Source organism: Telmatherina bonti (assembly GCF_933228915.1).
Source record: "Telmatherina bonti genome assembly, chromosome: 1".
NCBI lineage: Eukaryota > Metazoa > Chordata > Actinopteri > Atheriniformes > Telmatherinidae > Telmatherina > Telmatherina bonti.
This window is the reverse complement of record NC_136619.1, coordinates 6,881,900-6,898,865: the sequence shown is the minus strand read 5'-3', so window position 1 is coordinate 6,898,865 and position 16,966 is coordinate 6,881,900. Positions and strand designations below refer to the sequence as shown.

Genomic DNA, 16,966 nt, shown 5'->3' with positions numbered 1-16,966 from the left:
CATATCCAACCGATTGAATTCAGCAGCCAGACAAGGATTTTTGTTATGTTAAATGCTTTTAAATGGATTTCCTGTCGAGTGGATGTTCAGAAGTCTGTGACCTGGGGGTCAGAGCATTTGCTTCAAACTTCTGTTCAAGCCTCAACTTTCAAACTTTCCGACTTTATTCTTCCATTATGTACCACAGGGGCTTTTCCAGGTTGGTACATTAGCTGACCCACTAACAGCCACAGAGAAGAGAAATAGACCAAGTTGTGCTGAAAGTTGAACTTGGGTCTCTGGAGATGTTTGTGTACTGGCTTGGGCTTGGAAATAACACACAAAACTAAGGTACTGTCTTGTTTTGTGTTTGATCTTGTGTCAACTGAATGCCCAAAAGATTCAACAGTGAATCCCCCTCAGAGCTGTTAAACAGGGAGTTAAAAGCATTTGGGTTTTCCATTCTGAGCCAACAGTGCATGTTAGTAATGTTCTCTGTGCAGGATTTTCTAAAAAAAACTGGGTCAAAACTGGCTTGTTTGCAAGACAAACAACCAACAAAACCAAAAAACAGTGAAGCTACATGCATGTTGCTGGTTTGCCCTAAACCACAGACTCTGAACCTCCCTGACATGGAGAACGTTCTGTTCCCGTGAAGAAAAAATTAGCCTTTGAAGCAAAATAATTAGTAGATACAAGCTTTTACACAATATTCTCCATTATCTGCTAACAGTGGGCCGCCTGTAGTCTGGCCTGAAAGACAACAAATCACTGCTTAACTTTCTTGTTACTCTGCAGAAGCATTTGCTGAATAGCTGCGGTCTATTCTTTCAGTAAGTGTGATTATACTGCCTGCGAACGCAGCACTTGGCTGTTTTTTATGCATTTCAATGTAGGTTAGTATCTTTCTTCAGACAAAGCCTTCGCAGCTGGAAAACAAGGACCTGGCCATCCCTTTCAGCTCGCTGTTTTTATCTCTTACCCCTGTATGAGCACAAACATGCAAACACGTATGACTCCTGATGGAATTATGTTGACTTGCTTTCATTTTTTGGACACACACACACACACACACACACACATGCTAACCCGTAAGCAGTAAAGCCATGGAACCAGCATTTCTTGACAAACACCTCGCGGCAGACACCCCCTCCATGGCAGCCCTCCATCTCTTGTGCAATAACACACAGACAGACAAACAGAAGGAACGTACTGCGCAACTGCCATCATCATAAGCTTTAACTTCAGCAGACATGCTCCTCTGTTGTTCATCTTACCACCTCTTTTGACTTTAATCCATATGTTTCAAGCAGGTACAGCTGCTGTGATCACACACACACACACACACACACACACACACACACGCACACGCAGATATAAACAAAAACAGGACAGAAAAAATAATATTCATGCATCTTCTGACTCTAATCTGTCCCATCAGCCGCCTTTGGTCTGGGAAGCAGAGATAGAGGGATGAATAGTCCACATACATGCACGTCTATGATAAATGCACATATGAATGCAATTTCAAGGTCTCGTGTGAAACAGCAATCTAATGAGCACATGACACCAATAGCATCTGCCCCTGCCTCTGAAGATAAGGAGGATGTAATAAGTGTTTCCACACTTTTAGCCCACACACACACTTTCACGCCAACACAGAGACAAAGTAAACAGAGCACCAAATGATAAGAAGCAAACCGAGTGGGGGGAGTCATTCAAAACAGCGAGTGGGATGGAGATGAGACGCCTACACCAGACTGAAAGACTCGCTAAGAGAAAGAGAGCGCATGAAATGGAACGCTATAATGACAGGACTAAAAGAGAATACCAATCAATTCAGCTTTTTTATGCTGTGTAGTCATAATTAATGACTGTGAATGTGAATGTTTCAGAGCTTTAAGCTGAAAACCAGGAAGCCGTCGACCACGAGAAGCTAAGGAAAGCATTCCCACACGGATTACAGGGATTTCCTGAACTGTTTAACTTGGTTTTCGTTATGTTAGCATGTTGACTTCACTTCATGAGTTAATGTTTCCAGTTTCCAAGAGGATCATCGCTCTCTCCCACCAGAGCAGGTGGAATTTCCAGTCTGCATAATGCAAACCAAAGGCAAACTACTGCTGGCATTTGTAAAGAGGTTTTATCTCAGTGGGAAATATTCATTGTTTTGTTGAACTGTTTTTAGTTTTTCTCTACATCTAACGTTGTTCATTCTGTAAGACCGCTGCTGTTTTCTCTCCCCACTGAAAAGTTTGGGATTTTATATAAACTTGCAGGTGAAATTCACTGACAAGGTTGAAATTTACATTTATTTGTGCAGCTGCAGTTAACAGCATCCGGACATGAGCAGTTCAAAGCAATTCATGGTGTCTCAAATAAAACACAATGCATTAATCATCAAACCAGCAACCTTTTAGCTCACAGTGCCACAACATATACAAGCCCAGCTTATCAGGACTGTGTTCATGCAGGTTAGTTCATAGAATATAAACGTGTACACGAACGTATCACAGTGATCCTCACTGTTTAGTCAACAAGAGACGCATCAATATACTAAGACAAGAGGAGAGCCACTTTAAAAAAAAAAGGCCACGCTATGTATCCTGCTACGTTGCCAAATCAGTAACATTCAGCTTTTTAGTAAGAAATTGTTATCCTAAATATTGCATGGAGTAACGGCATTCTTATACAACAGTATATGGTGAAAATACAATAATACCGCCAGAATGTGGGCGTTTCTTTTTCATTATATATACGGAGCTACCGACGGAGCAGCTCTTAGGCGGCATTCGGTGCAGCTGAAATCAGTCAAACCTGGCAACTCTGACAGGGTCAGTTAGGGCCGTTAGGACAGCAAAGTTGAGGATCATTATGACTTGTTTAGATGCATTTTCAGAAAGCCAGCGGCTGCTTCACGAGCCGCAAGTCAAGCGTCGGCTCACTTACTCGCCGCGCAATGAGGAACACTGACGTACTGCATCAAATCCTCACACCCATTCACCGTCCACACGAAGCGTGCAGACCGGTGTTGTCATGCTGACGCTACACTGTGTCATCATGCTTCATCTTAAACGAGATGGGTTTAGGTCTGATGTCATGTGAAGAAATGACGACGAAGACGTTTTAAATGCAAGTTGTGACTGAACATGAACATGTTTAGTTGTCACTTCTTCCTTCTTATGTCTGTTTTTTGTGCTAAATCACCATGTTAGAGAACACGTCATGCTATCAATACTTAAAACACTGAACAGGTGTACATCTGCAGTGAAAAAGTTCAGAAAAAGTTTAATTCCATAAACTTTATGTTGTTTTATTCGGACATTATACAAACTTTGTGTATTTTGTCAGAAGGATAAATGATCCAGTTGCAGTAACGATGATATTTACACATCATGAAGTGGTTTTTCTGAATCTGAATAAACTAAATAAAGTGTAAAAACGGAGACTCCCTTTTGCTGGAGTGACTGACTTGATGCCAGATTTCCTCAGTGTCATCATGTTAAACAGAATCTCAGGATGAATACGAACAAAGTAAAAACCGAGATGGTTTATCTTGGGGGGGGGGGGGGGGTGCTATTTGTTCTGTATACTGGTTTTAATGGGAGAGGTGCCCTTTTTGTCCTTTCCTCTCAGCTTCTCATATGTTTCCTTTTGTTCGTTGGCCTCATGCTTCTCTGGCGGTCTGCCCCAGGAGCACCTTTCCTCCAGCCTGGTCGCGGCTGTGAGAGGCTCCAGCCCTCCTGTGACCCTGAATGGATTAAGAGGGTTTAGAAATACAGAGGATGGGTGTTTATAGAAAATGAATGTGTATGAGTGTTTGTCCTCGAAGCTCAGCCTTGGTAGCTGCCTTAGTTTCAGAACGAGATGCGTGGACGTGTTTCCTTTAGTATACATACATTTCCTGAGTTCTATCCAGGCTTCATTTTAATACTCAAATGCTAAATTCAACATATCGCTCAACTTTTTCATGTTACATCACCAAGAACCAGAAAAACTGTCAGAAATGTTATTTCCAGCATCTTCACAGCTATCACTGCGGATAATATGGCTGCTGAAAATTCGTCTGCACGTGCACCATTAACCCTCCTCAGACCACACATTCTCATCCCTGCTGACTGGTAGCACGCCACAGGGCGTGATGCTCTAACCCGGCCGACACGGCCGCATCGATTCGGCTTTTGTCAAAGTCGCTCGTGTCAGCTCGTGTTTGGGAAGACAGCAGCTGTTCTCATAAAAGCTGGAGCATCTCAGTCCTTCTAGTGAAACTTTATCTTCTAAATGGAGAGACAGTGAGCTGAGCAGTTTATCCAGGTTGCATGGACTCACACAGCGAACTCTGGATTCCCTGACAGCAACAGAACTGCAGCTCAGTAGAAGTTATATTCTGCTGTACTGTAGCAGATTTCTGTTGTTTAGTCTACGCATGGTTGGGTTTTTCTGTTCAGGGTGTCTGGAGTAAATCGTACTAAGAGTACATCTTGCAGATGTAGCATCAGCAGCTGCTGACAGGGTGTGCCATGGTTTTGTTTTGGCTGCAGGTTTGATCCGGCTGCGCTCCAGCCCGCCACCCCGCCTCCAGGGCGTCGAATATGTCCTTAATGTAACCGCCACTGATGACAACGCCTCCGGCGGCCCTCAGGCGCTGTCGTCCACGGCCCAGGTCATCGTTGGCGTGGACGATGTGAACAACAACAAGCCTGTTTTTGAGAAGGTGAGTTGTGCAGGAACACGTATTTTACATATACATGCTAATAAACAGCCTGACAAGGTGTTTAACAGCTGCTTTCCTAGACGCCATGCAGTTATTTCCCCTTCTTTTACATCACAACCTCACTCTCTGAGTTTTCTTTCCTGCTCATCTGTCCCACATAGCTCTCCTCCATCATCCCTCTGTATCAGAGTCTTTGTCTGTCTATCTCCTCTATTCATTAGCTTCTATCTCTCCTCTCTGGGGGAGCGATTAGTGAGCTTGACCCTCATCTCTCTTTCGCATCTCCCTCCTATATCATCGTGCTCTTTTAATTAAGGCTTTAAGGGATGTGGAAGAAATCCCGACCAACCTACTCCAGACGAGCTGCATCTCCACCTGCTTTTTTTTTTTTCTCACAGTGTTTCAGTTTTAAATGAGGTGACTTTTCAGGGCCTCGAGATATGAATAGCCAAGCTAAGGAGGGCGTGTTGATTAGCGAAGCCTGCTCACTTTGTCTTGGGGGGATAGAAAAAAGGAAACAAGTGTTTCCTTTTCAGCTGAGCATCATAGTAGAGACAAAGATGGAGAATAGATGATATATATATATATAAATATATGTATATATATATATATATATATATATATATATATATATATAAAAATATATATATATATATATATATATATATATATATATATATATATATATATATATATATATATATATATATATATATATATATTAATAGGACACGCTGGAGGGATTATATCTCTCGCCTGGGAGAATGCCTCGGGATCCCCCCTGCAGAGTTGGTAAATGTGGCTGGGGAGAGGGAAGTCTGGGCCTCCCTGCTTAGGCTGCTGCCCCCGACCCCGGATAAGTAGCAGAAGATGGATGGATGGTTATATAAAGAGAAAGTGAGAAAATAAAGTTGACAAACAGAGTACAGATACAGAAAAGTTTAAATCCATCATGTCTGAATGGAGACGGTAAAAGGATTTTCATCATTCAACAAAAAGAGTAAAAGGATTCTGAGACTTGAGATAATTACTTAGTAAAGACATCCCAGGTTAGTTGATCTGTCTTTGTTGCCGGAAGCCGAACACTCAAGCAGAAAGGCACCTTTATCTTGTTTTGATGCCACATCTTATATCAGACTGCATCCTCTCAGGAACTCAGGGCAAGATCAGTCGACCAAGTCAGAGAGCAGACACCCACAGAGAGGTGGGGATGCAGAGATAAAGCAGACTCCTGCACTTCCCAGAAGCAAGCAGACTACAGAAACATATACACTGATCATATTTGTTTTTAACCTTAAGTCTCAAGTCAACGAAGCTCTTGAGAGGAGCTTCCTGAACACCAGGAACTGGTGGAGCGTTGCAGGAGTCGAGGCTGTGAAGAGCTTGAAGAGGGCTGCAAAGCTGCGTTTTATCTCGATGTACCCGTATCCCTGCTCTCTGCAACCACACAGAAAGTCAGCAGATGGTTTTGAATAAAAAGGACGAGACTGTAGCTTTCTGCTGCCATTCAAGTGAGGAAGCGATGAATCTCCACTGAGTCACGTGGCTGAGGGAGGTCTGATGACGACAGGCTAAAACCTGAATCACTGATGATGCATCCAAACGTGTCCACGGATGACAATTAACTCTCCAGTTGTCATGTAATATGCATCCGTAGGCTTTCTTCAGTCACTTTATGTCTGTAGTTGTAAAGAGCCCACTGGATCAGGTCAGTCGTTGAGATCCAACATCCTGCAACATTTAGATGTAACACACCTGAATCAAACGAATGTCTCATTTCCAGGCTTCTGCAGGGCTTTAATGACATGCAGAAGAGACAACTCAGATATTTTATTCAGGTGTGTTCGACAAGGTTGCACCTAAAAGCTGCAGGATGGGGGATGTCGAGGACCAAACTAAGGTCTCCCTGCACTGGATCAGTGTTTTTTTTTTTTGCTTTAAAATACAAGATCTGTCGATAGTAAAGCAACACAGTACATAGACACAGCATAAACAAATATAAACACTCAGTAAGCCAGGTCAGAGGAATGAACTCTGCTTTCAGTTCACGCTGAACACGTATGTGATGCTCATCACGTCACTCAGCACAGATGTTCTGCTTCTCACATCCTCTTTTCATTAATGTGAAGCAAACGGATAGCAGGACTGCTCACGGCGTCATTTGGTTCAGAAACTTATGTTGGTTTTAATTTGAAGCATCTGAACCATCCGTTTGTATCACATAATAACTCCCTCCCCACCACACACACACACACACACACACACACACACACACACACACACACACACACACACAAACACACACACACACACTTTGACCCTTAAAGTTAATTACACGCCTGAATCAAAGCCTGGACAATGTCAGCTGACCTCCTTCTTACCCTGAAAGAAATCTTACCCATGGTGAGATTTAGAAAAATCTCTTTCAAAAGAAGCGATCAGCATTATGGAGGCGCTGCCTCCATTTCTCCAGGCGTGGAGCACATCAATACTGCAGTGACAGATGAATATGGAAGAAGAGTTGATTCGGAGAGAAAGATGAGCGACGGAACTAAAAGCATTGTTGAAATGAGGATAATAAGGCTCTTCTATGCCAGCCTGAAAGTTTCACATATTGATATAATCTGAGACATAAAACACAGAAACCTTGTTTTACCCCAAGAACAAAGGAAAGTGAATCAATCTCGTTGCATTGAGCTGTAAGGAGGAACTGTTGGGAACTGGAATCTGATAAAATAAAAGCATTAAAGATGTACCTAAACCAGTACACGATGTGTCAAAGATGCTTTTCTTTGATAAAAAGAAGAAATATCTGTAAAACTAAAGTTTAGCTGCTCTGATGTGGTTTTAAATGCACCATTAAATCTAGCTGGGAATGATATGGCCTGGAAGAAGAAGGAGAGAAGGTTGGACGCTAACACTAGACAAAACCTTTCCAGCCGCAGCTTTGGCACATCTCTGTTGGTCCACAGGTCATTACATCATTTTTACCATGATTAACGTGTCGGAGGGGCAAAACATGAATGCTAAATGTAAAGTAAATGCTATCAACAGACCCAGACTTGCACAACTCCAGTTCCAAAGGTGTTTAAAATGTAACTTCACAAATCCCAGCAACACGTATTTTATTCACAGTTCAGTTTAAACAACAAATCAAAGGTTGAAACTGAGACTTTTTAACATTTTGTGGAAAATATGAGTTTATTTAGAATCCATAGAACTTAAACAGGATGATGTCTAGCACCGCGAAGCATCTTCTCTTCTTTTAACATCTTGCTGTAAAAACATCTGGGAAGTGAGGAGAGCAGCTGCTGGAGTTTCAGGAGAGGAATGTCGTCCCGTTCTGGTCTGACGCAGGATTCCAGCTGCTTCCATGATGTTCCAGATGTTTGTACTGGTGAAAGGTGTGGACTGAAGCAGACCAGTTCTCCTGTTCCACCATCAGGATGTGGTCCAGCATGGTGAAACCTGCAAGGTCTTCCCTGAAAGAGACGTTGTCTGGATGGGAGCAGATGTTTCAGCATTGATGGAGCTTCCCAGATGTGGAAGCTGCCCACGCCATCGGCACTAATGCAACCCCATCCCATCAGAGATGCAGGCTGATAACAAGCTGGATGCTCCCTCTCCTCTTTAGTCTGCAGGACACGCCGTCCATGCTGTCCACAAACTATTCCACATCTTCATCCATGTTTCCACTTTGCCTTTAGACCATTTAAACAAGCTTTGGTCCAGAGAAGACGGCGTGTTTCTGGATCCCCTTCACACACGGCCTCTTCTTTGCATGACGGCGCTTTCACCAACATGTGCAGATTTCAGGGTGAAATGGGTTCACAGACAGTAAGTCTGGAAGTCTTGGATTGGAAATCCAAGACTTCCATCACCGCTTCCATCATCCATCCATCACCGCTTAGTCCAATTCGGGGTCATAGCAATCATTGGACGAGACTGCCTAACCTGCACAGGCCGCCAGTCCATCACAGGGCCAACGCAGAGAAACAAACATTCACGCCCACAATCCTCCCACAGACTATTTAGCCAATTAACCTAGCATACCTGGAGAGAACCCCCACACACACGGGGAGAACATGCAAATTCCACACAGAAAGGCCGCTGTTTGAACCTCCCCCAGCCGAAGCTTGAACTAGTGACCTTCTTGCTGTGAGGACACAGTGCTACCCACTATGGCATCATCCAGCCATGCAGCTTTTCATTTCCACAGTAGATGGTGGGGTCTTCAAAGTCTTCACCATTTCATGTGGAAGGGTTTTTCTGAAATTGGTTCTAAATTTTCAAACCCTGATTGTCTCAAACCTGATGAACTTCTGTCCATCTTTCCCTACAAGAGGCTCTGCCTCTCTGAAATGCTCCTGACATGCATGTTACTGATCTGTTCTCAAGTAACTTTCTCTTATCAAATTCCTTTTGTTGCTTCAGTTCAAACTTTTTACAGACGTGTTTCTGCCGTCAGATTTACGATGAGCTAATATTTTCCATAAAATAAAAAAAAATGTTTCACTTTCAGCATCTGATGTGTTCTATTGGCAATAAAATATAGATTGATGAGATTAAAAAAATCATTGCATTTTATATGCAACTCACAATGTTTTTGGATTTGTTGGACATTAGTGAAACATATTAAAGAAATATGAAAAATTATCCTTTTGTCTTTCAGTCTCTGCTTTTATTACGCCCAAAAAGATGCTGAATTACATCAGATATTAGCAAAGTCCATAAGCAGTGCTGTTACATTTTTGCTTTAAATCTGCAAAACAAGTGTGGATCCTCAGAAAGGGAAGATCGTTCAGACAATGTGAGTCCGTGCAGGTTCTTTGTGTGTTTGAGTTCCTGACAGAATGAAGAAGTGCGCGCTACGAGGACAAATTATCCAGGGGCAAACTGAAGTTAGCCAGGGGGTAGAAGTTAGTCTGGCTTCAAGTTAACCAGGGGCTAACTTCAAGCTAGTTCCTGCTCACTCAGCTGGAGCAAATGGCTGCCGTCCACCAGGATGTGTGCCTGAGCTGACACCACAAGTTCTCAACAACTTTTACTTTTACATCGTTCCTCCTCTTCTTTTACAATCTTCATGCAGATAAACTTAGATGAACTCAAGATTGTGTTGTTTGAGAAGGTTTGTTCTTTTGTCCTTTTGCATCTTGCTGGAAAAATGTGGAGCATGTTTGAGTTGATTTGCTTCACCGGATAACGCACATCCTGTCGATGACAAGTGGACATGCCCACATTGTCGTGTTGATTCTGGAACAATATATCTTGAAGGAGTTGAGAATAACATCTGCCCACAGCTAATCACACACACACTCAGTGCTTAAAAATCAGGATTTCATGCAAAGCAAAGCGCAGGAGATACCCATCAGCCGTTCCTGTGACGGCTGTAAACCAGAACCACCATTCAAAAGAAGCTAAAAAAAAAAAACTTCCGAAGCTTACAAAGGTACGATCACACATGAAATGCTGAAAAAATTTTCTTCTTTGTGCATTTTCTCTTTATATTCTCTGTTGTGCATTTTTGTTCTACCTGCAGAATGAATGTCTTTAGTAATCCTGAATCTGTCCTTTCAACCTGAATAACGCTCAACCTCCCACTCACTTCTGCTCTCTGTTGATAAAATGGAGTATTGATCTGAGATTCCCCGGACTCACACTGCCACGATCTACTCTTCCTCCCATTTGTCGTCTCTGCCGCTCCCATCTTCCTCAGTGTCAGCAGTACCGGGAGAGCACGTCAGTTCTGGAGAACCAGCCCGCGGGGACATTCGTTCTGCAAGTTCATGCTGTGGATGCAGACGAGGGCTCCAACGGCAGGGTCACATATGGCTTCATGCACAAAGACTCCACTGTGCCTGCATTCAGTATTCAGCCGGATACGGGTACTGACACTCATACACGTAGAGGACAACACATACTTTAAACCCAGTAGACGTTTCTGTGAAGGCTTAGTTTCTCTGCACATCTGCCATGTTTTACAGAAAAACAAGGAGCCTGCAAGTCAACCAGTTTATTTCATGTTTAGATGATATTATTTTTAAGAACGGAAGGAGGAGTCAATGCAGCTTTGATAACTGATTCCAGTGTGAGGCCTGGGGCTTGGATGTGCCGTAGGGGCATCCTCAGATAAACTGGATTTCATCTCATTGGCCTTCAATCACTTGAAACTTTCTAAATTTGCTTTATTTGACATATTTTAGACAAATTTCAGCCTCCCTTTCCAAACTTTCAGCTTTTGAGGGAAATAAAAAGTGAAATAAAAACCAAAGTCTAACTGTTGAAAACATGTTATCTTGGTATCTGCAGGAATAATTGTGACAGCCAGGAAATTTGACCGTGAACGGCAACGTGAGTACGCGGTGACGGTAACTGCCACCGACCAGGCCGCCGACCCCCTCATCGGCATTTGTCAGCTCAACATTCTCATCTTGGACCAGAATGACAACAGTCCCAAGTTTGAGAACATCCGATATGAGTGTAAGTGCACGTGACAAGTGAAATATACTGTAGTTCCCCGAGACTGAATGAGCTTGACTCCTTTGTCACAGAGCGAACACCAGGAAATTCATCTAATCATACTGGCAACAGAAACGGCATGTTGAAGAGACCACATTTCACACCAGATAAATCTGGTGTTTTGTCATCTGAGCTTGAAAATGTTTTTCTTATTATAACTCAGTTTGTTTTGTTTTTTCCTGAAGGAGGTTATGATGCCTTCAGACTGCTGATTGTACTGAAATCACAAAGCAAATGAAAATAAAGCTCTCAGAACCGTCAAAGCTTTAACAAGTCATTCTCCCGCAGACTTCCTTCGCGAGGACACCATGATTGGAACCAGCTTCTTGCGGGTGGCAGCTCATGATGACGACTTTGGTACCAACGCAGCCATCACATACGCCATGTCTGGTGAACTGCCGGAGTATCTGAGGGTCAACCCTCTGACAGGTTGGGTGTTTGTCAACCAGCCCATCTCACAGGTATGAAATGCTGGATTTCAGTCATTTTTAAAAAAGCCAAGTATTCAAAAACATACTATCCATCCATCTATCCATCCATCATCCATCCATCCACCCATCTATCCATCCCCCCATCCATTCATCATCCATCCATCCATCTATCCATCCATCATCCATCCATCCACCCATCTATCCATCCCCCCATCCATTCATCACCCATCCATCCGTCTATCCATCCATCATCAATCCATCCACCATCTATCCATCCATCAATCATCCACCCATCTATCCATCCACCCATCCATTCATCATCCATTCATCATCCATCCATCCATCTATCCATCCATCCATCCACCCATCTATCCATCCCCCATCCATTCATCATCCATCCATCCATCTATCCATCCATCATCAATCCATCCACCATCTATCCATCCATCAATCATCCACCCATCTATCCATCCACCCATCCATTCATCATCCATTCATCATCCATCCATCCATCTATCCATCCATCTATCCATCCATCATCAATCCATCCACCTATCTATCCATCCATCCATCCATCAATCATCCACCCATCTATCCATCCACCCATCCATTCATCATACATTCATCATCCATCCATCCATCTATCCATCCATCATCAATCCATCCACCTATCTATCCATCCATCCATCCATCAATCATCCACCCATCTATCCATCCACCCATCCATTCATCATACATTCATCATCCATCCATCCATCCATCTATCCATCCATCATCAATCCATCCACCTATCTATCCATCCATCCATCCATCAATCATCCACCCATCTATCCATCCACCCATCCATTCATCATACATTCATCATCCATCCATCCATCTATCCATCCATCATCAATCCATCCACCCATCTATCCATCCATCCATCCATCAATCATCCACCCATCTATCCATCCACCCATCCATCCATCCATTCATCCATCTATCCATCCATCTATCCATTCATCCATGTATCCATCATCAATCCACCCATCCATCCATCATCAATCCATCCACCCATCCATCATCAACCACCCATCCATCCATCCATCCACCCATCCATCCATTATCAATCCATCCACCCATCCATCATCAACCACCCATCCATCATCCACCAATCTATCCATCCATCCATCCACCAATCCATCCATCTATCCATCCATCATCAATCCATCCACCCATCTATCCATCCACCCATCCATTCATCATACATTCATCATCCATCCATCCATCTATCCATCCATCATCAATCCATCCACCTATCTATCCATCCATCCATCCATCAATCATCCACCCATCTATCCATCCACCCATCCATTCATCATACATTCATCATCCATCCATCCATCTATCCATCCATCATCAATCCATCCACCCATCTATCCATCCATCCATCCATCCATCAATCATCCACCCATCTATCCATCCACCCATCCATCCATCCATTCATCCATCTATCCATCCATCTATCCATTCATCCATGTATCCATCATCAATCCACCCATCCATCCATCATCAATCCATCCACCCATCCATCATCAACCACCCATCCATCCATCCATCCACCCATCCATCCATTATCAATCCATCCACCCATCCATCATCAACCACCCATCCATCATCCACCAATCTATCCATCCATCCATCCACCAATCCATCCATCTATCCATCCATCATCAATCCATCCACCCATCTATCCATCCATCCATCCATCCATCAATCATCCACCCATCTATCCATCCACCCATCCATCCATCCATTCATCCATCTATCCATCCATCTATCCATTCATCCATGTATCCATCATCAATCCACCCATCCATCCATCATCAATCCACCCATCCATCCATTATCAATCCATCCACCCATCCATCATCAACCACCCATCCATCCATCCATCCACCCATCCATCCATTATCAATCCATCCACCCATCCATCATCCACCAATCTATCCATCCACCCATCCATCCACCAATCCATCCATCTATCCATCCATCATCAATCCATCCACCCATCTATCCATCCATCCATCCATCCATCCATCAATCATCCACCCATCTATCCATCCACCCATCCATCCATCCATTCATCCATCTATCCATCCATCTATCTTTTCATCCATGTATCCATCATCAATCCACCCATCCATCCATCATCAATCCACCCATCCATCCATTATCAATCCATCCACCCATCCATCATCAACCACCCATCCATCCATCCATCCACCCATCCATCCATTATCAATCCATCCACCCATCCATCATCAACCACCCATCCATCATCCACCAATCTATCCATCCATCCATCCACCAATCCACCCATCTATCCATCCATCCATCCATGCATCCATCATCAATCCACCCATCCATCCATCATCAATCCACCCATCCATCCATTATCAATCCATCCACCCATCCATCATCAACCACCCATCCATCCATCCATCCACCCATCCATCCATTATCAATCCATCCACCCATCCATCATCAACCACCCATCCATCATCCACCAATCTATCCATCCATCCATCCACCAATCCACCCATCTATCCATCCATCCATCCATGCATCCATCATCAATCCACCCATCCATCCATCCACCCATCCATCATCATCCACCCATCCATCATCCAACAATCCTTCCATCCATCCATCATCAATCCACCCGTCCATTCATCCATCATCAATCCATCCACTCATCAAGCAATCATCCACACATCTATCCATCCATCCATACATCCATCCATCCATCCATCCAGCCATCTATCCAGCCATAGATCTATTTTCTAATCCAGTCAGCCCATTTCAGGGCCACTGAGAAGCTGGAGTCTTTCCTGGCAATCATTGGGCGAGAGCGAGGTACACTTGGACAGGTCATCAGTCCTCCACAGGCCCACATTTCCATCAAGAATTGAAATTAATTTGAAGAAAAGGCATCACTGTTATATAAGTTTAGGCAAAACTTTTCCACCTCCACTCCTTTTCATACAAACTATCCCAAATGGCACTTCTCTGCTAAGATTTACATAAAAACAAACATTAAACAGAATAAATCCAATAATAAACTCTTAAAAGACACAATAACTTGTAGTTTATAAGCAACAGTATTCATACCTCACTTTGATATTTGTTTGTCACGTGGTCTGCTGGCTTGTGTGACTCCTTGCAGCAAGTAAAACTTTTGCACCTTTTACCTGATCTAAGTGTCTGTCGTTCACTGGAAGATTTTTCTCCAGCAGCAACACGTCACCTGCCTGAAATGTGAAGTGATATGTGCATGTGTGTGTCTGTGTGTGTGTGTGTGTGTGTGTGTGTGTGTGTGTGTGTTTTGGTACGGATGGTTCCGCCTATGGCCTTGCTGTAAAAACTAAAATAAAACTGATTAAGGCTTTATGCGCCGCAGGAACTGGGAGGATTTAGTTGTACCCCCGTCTAGTTTATCAGTGTCCTCCAGCATCACCTTCACAATATCTGCTATAAAATACAACAAACCCATTTGGTAAATTAGACATCTGATCTACTGCTTGCAGTTTCCTCACCTAAAGATGGATACGGGTTATTTTCCACATTATAACAATACGTTTCACATTTTATTGTGATAAGGTCCCAATTTTCTGTTATTACCGTCACCGCTACATGCAGTTTTGGGCATTTTTAACATTGTTTATATGAATCTTAAACCCAATTTATAGTCTGAATCACCCAAGAATCTGAAACATCATGAAACATCATTTTCAACTTCATTCATTATAATTCTGACCTCTTTTTTTTTTTTTTTTTTTTTCTGTCTGATTATGTTGTTTTGCCGTGATTAAGTGTTGATTACATTTTGTCAAACCGTTTCTTTGACTGTAAGACTGAATTCCTCTTTCCCTTCATTCAGAAGCTGCTTCAGACTTCTGTCAGAGCAATGTAGAGTTTATATTTAGCAGCTCAGTTGAAAAGCTTCATGGTGCAGTGTGAAGTGAGGACTATAAACTCACTTTCCAGTAAAGTGCTTATGTTAGTCTTATCTGTGATTACATTCTGTAAACAGAATATCAATAAGGACCTGATGGTAAAAATAGATGAATGATGATCAGGGAAATATGACTGAAAATTACACAACTCATCCAAGAACTTGTGAAAGACCAGCGATAAATTTTGACCAAAATGCTTCATCAGAGTAAAGCAGCTATGTTTGTGTTGCAGCTCCAGTGAGGGGGCACAAGTGCAATGTCCAATTACAGACAGGCAGCAAATGCTTATGTCCCTACTGGAGCTTTTTCTTTGCCTAAAGAAGGATGCCTCATATCGCTGTCGGTCCACTTTGTTTCTTAAATGTTGCCTGACACACACACATGATTAAATGACTGAATAACTAACTGTTTAGATGGGAATATGGATGAGAAGTAGAGGAAATTGCCGTGTAATAACTACAAACTGCTCGGTGACTCTACGACTCACTACCCTCCAGTGCCAGGGAAATTGCATATTTTTCTCCTCAGCACCTTGAGTCCCACAATAAGGCTCATCGTTTTCCATTTCTGCTTGAGAGAATGTTTTCAAGATCATATCCATATTTAAAGATACAAAGTTTTTCCACTAATGAGTACAGCTGCATGAAGTTTAATGCACCAGCAGGCACTGCCTCCTCATTTACTTCAACCTCTGCCAGCGTCGAAATTTCTAACAGAACAGATCGAACTTTGGAAGAAACCTTGAAAAAATGGATCTCTGACTCAGTGAAAACCTGCTCTTTACTTATGAATCTTAAGGCTATGGAGGTTCTGTGTGTGTGTACGTAATTATAGTCCTTTGTGTAAAGCAGAAACATATTTCTCTATTGTACACAGACTGATCACTCCTTCCTGTTGCAATGGAAAAAAGCTAATTGCTCATGTGCGCTTTGCACAACGCTGCATCTTCTCTCGGACCTGTGGCCTTGAATTAATTCCCTTCTCTTTGAATATGTCTGTGGACGACTTTTTAAACTCAACACAATCCGTTTTATTTGTTATTCTTCAATTTTTAAACCATCGAGATGAAAGCAAACCATGAATAGTTGCTGCCCTTCCCACAGTCTCTTCTTCTGTGTTGTCTTGTTGTCACAGAGGACCTACATCACCAGGGAGATTGTGGCTACAGATGGAGGAAACAGGAGTAGCTCGGTGGAGCTGGCTGTCACCATCACCAACGTAAAAAACCAGCCTCCACAGTGGGAAAAAGACACTTACAGTGTGGTCATACCAGAAAACACCGTCCGAGACACGCCCATTGTGGTACGTTGGTCCACCATCATGTT

The 16,966-nt window shown here is 42.9% G+C and overlaps 1 protein-coding gene across 1 annotated transcript in view; it reads left to right on the top strand.

Annotated features, from left to right (window-relative positions):
• The window catches only part of LOC306755142 (neural-cadherin), a gene marked incomplete at both ends in the record, with an annotated part of 401,965 nt that overhangs the window by 197,073 nt on the left and 187,926 nt on the right, over positions 1-16,966 (top strand). The window contains 5 exons of the mRNA XM_079239421.1: positions 4,521-4,693; positions 10,410-10,578; positions 11,003-11,173; positions 11,501-11,673; positions 16,776-16,943. Coding sequence (XP_079095547.1) covers positions 4,521-4,693; positions 10,410-10,578; positions 11,003-11,173; positions 11,501-11,673; positions 16,776-16,943 — 854 coding nt within the window. The remainder of the gene's footprint in view (positions 1-4,520; positions 4,694-10,409; positions 10,579-11,002; positions 11,174-11,500; positions 11,674-16,775; positions 16,944-16,966) is intronic.